At 66.3% G+C, this 7536-nt stretch overlaps 1 protein-coding gene across 2 annotated transcripts; it reads right to left on the bottom strand.

Moving 5' to 3' along the window:
- Positions 1–1511: 1511 nt before the first annotated feature.
- Positions 1512–7184, bottom strand: TNFRSF18 (TNF receptor superfamily member 18). Of its 2 annotated transcripts, none has more exons than XM_032361622.1 (5): positions 5896–7184; positions 4967–5086; positions 3976–4063; positions 3614–3816; positions 1512–3545 (listed from the first exon to the last, which is right to left on the bottom strand). In XM_032361622.1, exons 1-5 carry the CDS (start codon positions 6173–6175, stop codon positions 3424–3426), a joined length of 813 nt encoding a protein of 270 aa, XP_032217513.1. In that variant the 5' UTR covers positions 6176–7184; the 3' UTR covers positions 1512–3423. The 2 variants fall into 2 exon arrangements, with proteins under 2 accessions (XP_032217513.1, XP_032217514.1); XM_032361623.1 differs by having other exon boundaries at positions 4967–5083.
- Positions 7185–7536: the final 352 nt, after the last annotated feature.

Below are 7536 nucleotides of genomic sequence, written 5' to 3'. Positions count from 1 at the left end.
GGAACCCTGAGCCAGGTGGGGGCGGAGGCCGTGGCTGCTGTCTGCCCGCCCCAGTGCAGCCTCCTACTGAAACACAGGCCTAGCGCCTCCGGGAGCCAGTCCCTCTCAGACCTCCGAGCTCAGCCCCACTGGAGGAAGAGTGGCTCGCTCCAGAATGTTCTGAAAACCACGAGGTGGGGGCCCAAGAGTGATGGCCCCATGCCCTGGTCAAAGCCCTTGCATGGCCAGGCCTGTCATCGTTGACATGTTTTACCAATGGGTGCACATCCCAGCGCCTGGTGGTTAGCCGGGGACCACCCGCCTCTGGACTGCTCCCGGACGCTGCCCCAGGACTGTTGCAGTTGTAACTCGCATTGTCCCCCGCCCCTGTCCTGCTGAGGGGGTCCCACACGGCCTGAGTCCAGACCTCAGTAAAGGGAGAGACAGGAGCCTTTCCCACCAAGGTGAGGGGTGGGGACTGCGTGGGAGCTGCCGTGGCCGGAAGCTCTTCTGGGAACCAAGGGCGGCCTTCAGGCCCTTATCTGAGGTTGAACACACCGTGGACTGCTCCCCCCGGGGAGGAGCTGTGGTTTTCCGGAACAGCTGGAGAGCGGGTCCTGGGCGGTGGGGGTTTTCAGGAGAAGCAGAGCGGGGCCTGGAGCTGGCCTGGGCAGAGTCATATGGTGGGGGTCCCTCTCGGGGCTCAGTGACCCAGGAGGACAGGTGGTCTGCCTGGGCACATACCTGCCCCGACCCCAGGAAGCTGGGCTGAGTAGGAGGGGGCAGGAGCCTCTCAGCAGCCCCTTACCTCAGCGCTGGTCCCCACCCTTCCCCCCACTGTCCCAGGCTCTGCCCCTCCCCGTCGCCCACCCACAGTTCCGTCCCCCAGAGCCTGGATAGACTTGCTCAGGCCTCACCTACCTAAAACCCCCAGGGGCAGCCTCTGCCCGCCCTTGCCCTGGGGTCTCCACTTGACTCTCCAGCCCCTGAGCCCCCGGGGCCCTGCACAGACTCTTTTTTTCTTTTTTTAAAGATTTTCTTTATTTGACAGAGATCACAAATAGGCAGAGAAGCAGACAGAGAGGGTGGGGGGAAGCAGGCTCCCTGCTGAGCAGAGCGGAGCCCGGTGTGGGGTTCGATCCCAGGACCCCGGGATCGTGACCTGAGTCGAAGGCAGAGGCTTTAACCCACTGAGCCACCCAGGCGCCCCTGCACAGACCCTCTTCACCCAACAGTCGTTCTATAAATCACAGAGACCAAGTCTCTCCATGCACTCCCTCCCTGTTCCATGTCCACGGAGCTGGGGGGCCCTTGGGGCCCACACAAGCTTGCAAGTCATGGGGTTCTGGGGGTTCTGGGGGCTCTGAGGAGGGCAGGAGCAGGGTGGGCAGATGGAGCTGGGTTGAAGGAGAGGGGGCGTCTCTGGGAGGGGCATGGGGGGTAAAGAGTAGGGACCCATCCAGCCTCCGCGAGGGTTCCCCTGAGCCCTCCTGCCCCCCCGCCCCCCCCCCCCAGTCTCCCTCCCTCCCCTCTCTGGCCGCTGGCCGCGTCCAGCCTCGGCCCCGTTCTCCACCTGGGCCTTGGAATCTCCCAGCCTGCCTGGTGCCGCCCCCGTGCTGACGGTGGGGTGCTGTCGTCCCACACGGGACCCCCCCATGGGGAGTTTCCACGCTGAGTCAGCCGGCAGATAGGTCTCGCAGGACCTGGGTGTGTACAGGCCGGAGTGTCGTCTGAGGAAGATCTGTGACTGCAGACGACCCGACTCTCCCCACACCAGCCCCCACCCCCAGCCCCCACCACCACCGGGACCGCTGAGCTAGGACTGGGGAGCCCCTGTGGAGGGTCCAGGAAGCCCTGAGGATCCATGTGCCCCACCGGTGGGGGTGGGACCATCAAGTGACCCAGGTGACAAGAGAAGCCCAGAGGAGAGCTGGCCCCCTAAAGCAGGGGGGACAGGGGTTGGCAGGCGGAGACCTAGCCTGGAGACAGAAGAGGGGCCAGGGGCGTGACCAGCAGGTCCCAGAGCAGTCTGCTGGGGCCCCCGGAACACAGCATGGTGTCTCCCACGGTCCCCTGACACCCGGCCAGTCGACCTGCGCTTTCTCATTTATTAGCTAATTCGCCCGGACCCTCACCTGGAACGTGGGCTCTGTGGGCGTGCCGGGAGCCTGGGAGCCAGCGGGCGCGGAGAGAAGGTTTCCCATGTGAGTGAATTCAGGAAGGCACCGTCAGCACCCCTCCTTCCAGGGGTGGAGAGGCCACACTGTGCCGAGGTGGGGAGGGGTGGGGGTCGCGAGCCTGGGCATAAGACACGCAGCTCTCTCCACCGCCTCCTTGCGGCCCACCGGGACTGAGTGGGGCTGAGGGCCAGTGAGTCAGGGGGCCCTCCTGGGAGGCAGGCAGGCAGGCAGGAAGGGGGGTGTGGGGGCGCTGCAGCTCTGGGACCGTGGGCACGTGCTGGTGCCTGACAGGCCTGCTGTCAAGACCAGCCCCCACCGGCCTTCCACACCCTGGACAGCAGTGCCAAGAAGCCCTTATCAAGCTGCAGGTGCCAGGTCCGCGCGGAGGCTGGAGGACACGGCTCAGCTGCGATGGGCAGGAGCCTAGAGCGACTCGGGAGGTGGTGGGGGCGAGCAGCAGGTCTGGCCTAGAGGGTGGGGGCCAAAGGCAGGGACCGCAGAGGCTGCCCTCCTGACCAGGAAGACTTGCCTGGAGAAACTGGCCTCGTCCTGGACTTGGGGCCAGAATGACACAGGGACAGACCCCTCCCAGGAGCCAGCAGACTGTGTGACCAGCACAGAGCACAGAATCCAACTGTCCCAGACGCCAGGCAGACTGCCAGGGAGGGGGGTTTGGACAGGGCAGCAAAAAGGCACACAGGACACGTGTCCATCATGTTGCCTTCCTCCAGGAAGCCTTCCAGGGTCCCTGCTGAGCGCTTGGGCCCGGACTAGAATGGCCCTGACTTCTGCCCCACCCCCGGCCCCGCCTCGGCTGGAAGGAGCCGGCCGGGGTGGGGGGGGGTACTGGTAGGGGCCTTGTCTCCCTGCGCTGCCCACCCCAGAACACGGCCACTCAAGTCGCTGGACAAGTGTTTATTGAGCACTGCCTGCAGCCCAGTCCTGCACCGGGCCCAGCCTCCTGTCCTGGAAGCCAGGGGCCCACAGACATCACAACCCCAACAGGGCCAGCAAGGGAGGGAAGCAGCCACGGCTGCGGCTGTACGCCCCATGGGGTCTGGCCACAGCTGCTGCCTCTTCTGCATGGTCTGGGGGACTGGTCACTGACACCACCCCCCACCCACTTCCACCATCGAGGGGAGCAGGGCCGGGCCCAGAGCTGGGGCCCCACAGTGGAGTGCAGAGCCCTTGTTCCCACGGGCCAGCCCTGGGACGTGTCCTAGGAGGGTCCGACTCCGGGTCGGCCTTCGGAGGACAGCCAGCCTCACACCCACAGGTGCCTCAGGCCCTTGTCCTCGGGCAGCGGCTCCCCCCGCTCCTCCTCAGGGAGCTGGCAGCTGCAGGCGTCCTCGGCGGGCGGCGGTGCCTCCAGGAGCAGCTGGGTCTCTGCAGAGCGGCTGCGGTCAGCGGGCAGGCCAGGCACCCACCTCTCCCACCCCAGGGGCACAACAGACCTGGGGGCCACACGCGCTGCCGTCTCAGCTGCCAGACGTGCAAGCCCAGCTGGGCCGCACTCAGGACCAGGACGCAGGCGGTCACGGAGAGGAGGGCGATGGCCAGCGTGTGGTGCGTCTCGGCGGGCGGCAGCCCCAGGCTACACACGGCATTGTGTGTCTTGTTCCCGGGAAACACGGGGGGGTGCCCAAACTGGGAACAGCTGGGACACACAGAAGAGCCCTCCATCAGCCCTCGCCCACCCGAGCGGGACTTCCACGTGGCTGCTGTCCTCCGAGTGGGAGGCGGGTCACCAGGAAGGACAGGAGAGGCCCCTCCCTCAGGAACTGGCCAGCCACCTGAAGGCCCCACCAGCACTCACTCTGACCAGGGTCTGCAGCGACCCTCCTGGCCTCCAGAGAAGGTCCCTGTGGCACAATCGACACACTCAAAGCCGAAATCGAAGTTCCCTGGAGACAGACAGACCGCTGGGGTTTGCTGGGGTAGGTGAGACAGGGTCCCTCCTTGGCCCCTCTGGGGCCTGGGTCCAACAGGTCTCTGACGCCTGCGAGACTGAGGCCCAAAATCAGGGCTCAGGTGTGCCCCATTCCAGGGCAACCATCTGTGGGCGAGGCAGACTTGGGGGGACCCCAAGGCTGTGACCCTGAGCTGGTGGGGGTCCCTGGGGATCTGGGAGAGGCGGGAAGTGCAGGGGCCTGTCCACTGGAGGCTGGAGGTAAGGGAGCCCAGAAGGCGCAGAAGTAGAAACCAGGCCAGAATCGGGCCAGGCCTTACACTTGGTCCAGCAGCCGGGAGGGCAAGCGGCCAGTGAGGGTCCCGGAGAGAGAAGGTGACGCTTGTGCCCCACCCTACCTCCCGAGGGCCCTCAGGCTACACCAGGCCCCTCCCAGCAGGTAAACAGGCCCCAGGAGAATCTGAGCTGCTGCTTCCAGGAAAAGGTTGCCCCCCAGACAGGGCAAGAAGGGGCGGGCGTGTCCCCACACTAACATACAGGGTACAGGGAGGACTGGCCAGACGGCCCCTGGACACCCCCAGGACTCCCCCAACCAGCCCTGAGGAATGCCCTGGAGCTGCACAGGAAGCCTGTGAAGAGAGGGCAGGACTCGCTGCAGCCGCGGGGGTGCCAGGACCCCATCTGGGTCCAGACGACAGGCAGCCAACGGCCGCACCCACCTGGGCTTTGCCACGGAGCTGCCGGAGCCTGCCTGCCCAGAGGCCACGCACGTACCCGCCACACACAGGCACTTCCTTCCACACCCTTGTGGCGCTCGCCACACACCCACCGCCCTGAGCTCTGGCTGGGCCCCGGTCAGACCCCCAACCCGCTCAGGCCGCAGCTGCCGCCGACTCACCATGGGGCCGCACCTCCTGGCCCGGCGGGCAGGCGTGATGCTTGCAGCTGGTGCACTGGGGGTCCCCGCAGTGGAACCCGGGCTCCACACACGTGCAGTCCGCCTCAGAGCAGGGCTCCGCTGAGCCTGAGAAAAGCCAGCCCTCTCAGCAGCTGGGCCAAGCCCCTCCCTCCTCAGGACTCCCCCCACCACCCCACCAGGGCCCCCCAGAGGGAATGGGCCATCCACACCTCCACCTTTAGTCACCCTTAGAGGTCAGAGGGCTCCTGTCTGGGAGCCAGCACCCCAGTGGGGTCCTGCTGTCTGCCTCCCCCACAGGCACCCCTGTGACCTGGCTGTGTCCCCCACTGCCTTGAAGCTGCTCCCACCCAGGGTGGTTGTGACTTGGCATGTGACCAGAACATGTCCCTGCTGGGCAAGGGGGCCGCCTGGGGGACCTACTCCCTCTCCCCCTTTCCTCCTGCCTGTCCCCGCCTGCCGCACTGAGACTGAGACCCTCAGAGATCCCCCTTCTCAACCCCCAGGCTGCAGGAGGGCGACACTCTGGGTGTTTTCCCTGCAGTATTTGTCCCCAGGAGGGCACATGCCCCTCGCCCCTCACCCATAGAGGCAGGTCCGAGGCAGAGGTGGGGCAGAACTTGTGCTGGCCTGAGGGGCAGAAGCCGCCCAGTAAGAGCTGGGACAGCTTTCCTCCGCCTTGGGACCCAAGACTCTCCTTGGGGAAGGTTCTCACCCCCTAACCCCTGGCTCCCCACATGGCCCCTGGCCCGAGCTGAGCTCCCCTCTGCTACACGCCCCTCACCCATTGCCCAGGGTCCGTGGGCTCCGGACCCAGAACATCTGCCCGCCACGCCGTGGAGGCCGGGTCCGAGCACAGGGAGAGGGCGCGGCGCTGCTGCGCTCCGAGACAGGCTCCCCGCGCGCCTTACCCTGGGCGCACCGGCGACAGCAGCGCGCGTCCGTCCCGGTTCCACGCAGTAGGCGCTCGGGGCCGCAGCTCAGACCCCCGGCGGGGCGCTGGCCCAGGCCCAGGGCGCAGAGCAGCGTGACGCCGCACAGGGCCGCGCGCGCGCCCCTCGCCTCCATGGCACCCATGGCGAGACGGAGCCGGGAGACTTTAGGGGATGGGGCCCGCCCCGCCCCCATCTGGGCACGCCCAGACCCCGCCCCCAGGCCCAGATGCCGGGAGCGGGGAGAAACGGTTCGCATCCGACCCCCCGTGACCCCCCGCAACCCCCGATTCAACGGGCGGGCGGAGCACCGGGGGTCGCAGCGACGGCTCCGTGTGACCGCAGCGGTGACGTGTGGCTGGAGCTTTGTCCAAACCGCAGAAGGCACAGCCGTGTGGGACCCTCAGTAGACCCGGGCCCTGGAGCCCGTCGGAGCCCCGCGGCCGCTGGAACAAAGGGCCAGGCGGCAGGGGGACGGGGGCAGGGGCACGCGGGAAATCTCGGCGGCTGCCCCTCAGGCTGGATGGGAACCCAGAGCTGCTCTCAGTAGAAGGATCGTTTTCTAAGTCAGGGGAGCCCGCCGGTCTCTGCCGGCGGCAGCGCACAACCACAGGGGGTGGGGGCCCCCAGGAGACTGTGTGCGGCCCGCGCAGGGGTGGTCACCTGGGGGTTCCTACATGTCCCTGCCCTCTGGTCCAGGAATTCCTACCCGGAAGCTGAATATGCCCCCAAATGTGTGTGGGGGGGTAGACCCTGAACATAGCTTGCACCGGCGGCCTCGTCGGGCTGGACTGGAAGGGAGCAGGTCAGAAATGTTTTCTGTTCTAAACCTGCAGCCCATCAGGTTGAAGGGAGGGCCCCGGGAGCTGCAGGTGCTAAGTGCAGACGGCGCCCTGCGGTGGGTAGTGGCCACGGGTGTGCTGGTGCAGGGACCCCCGGGAGGACAGTCTGGCTGGGGACGCTTCCCTCGCTGTGTCCCCTCCGTGTCTGGCTGTGTCCCCTACCCCTGCCCCAACTTCCTCAGGAGAGCCCCAAGGGCTTTTAAAGATCTCCAACTACCTGTCCTCTGCGAACCCTACAGACCCCAGAACATCATGGTCCTACCCCACACCAAGAGGCCCCCCATTTCCAGGGATGGGGACAATGCTCCCCTTACTTTCTGGGGATCAGGACACACACCCCCACTTGGCCAACAAGGTCTGACCAGGCTCCAGGTCACACACACACACACCCTCACACACCCTCACACATGCACACACACACACACACACACACATGCACACTCACACACACACACACTCGCGCACACGCACACTCACACAAACACACTCACAGCTTACAGCTCTCAGGAGCCACCCCTCACCTCCCAACCCAAGGACCTCCTCAGATCTCGGGACAGGCCGCTAGTAAGGAGAGGTCTGGGCATTGACTAAACCTCCAGGTGGTCTGCTCAGGTCCCGGCACAGACTGCTGGGCTGGTTCCCACCCAGACCTCTCCAGACGAATCTGGTCATCCCGGGGCAGTGGAGGGCCAGCCCCTGAGCCAATTTTCTGTGCCTGCAACTCACCGTGAGACTGTCCCATCCCCCGCCGCCTCAGCTTCCCCGTGCGGCACAGAGG

Source organism: Mustela erminea, chromosome 10 (genome assembly GCF_009829155.1).
Source record: "Mustela erminea isolate mMusErm1 chromosome 10, mMusErm1.Pri, whole genome shotgun sequence".
NCBI classification, from domain to species: domain Eukaryota; kingdom Metazoa; phylum Chordata; class Mammalia; order Carnivora; family Mustelidae; genus Mustela; species Mustela erminea.
The sequence above is the reverse complement of the archived record's forward strand: the minus strand, read 5'-3'. Positions and strand labels throughout refer to the sequence as shown.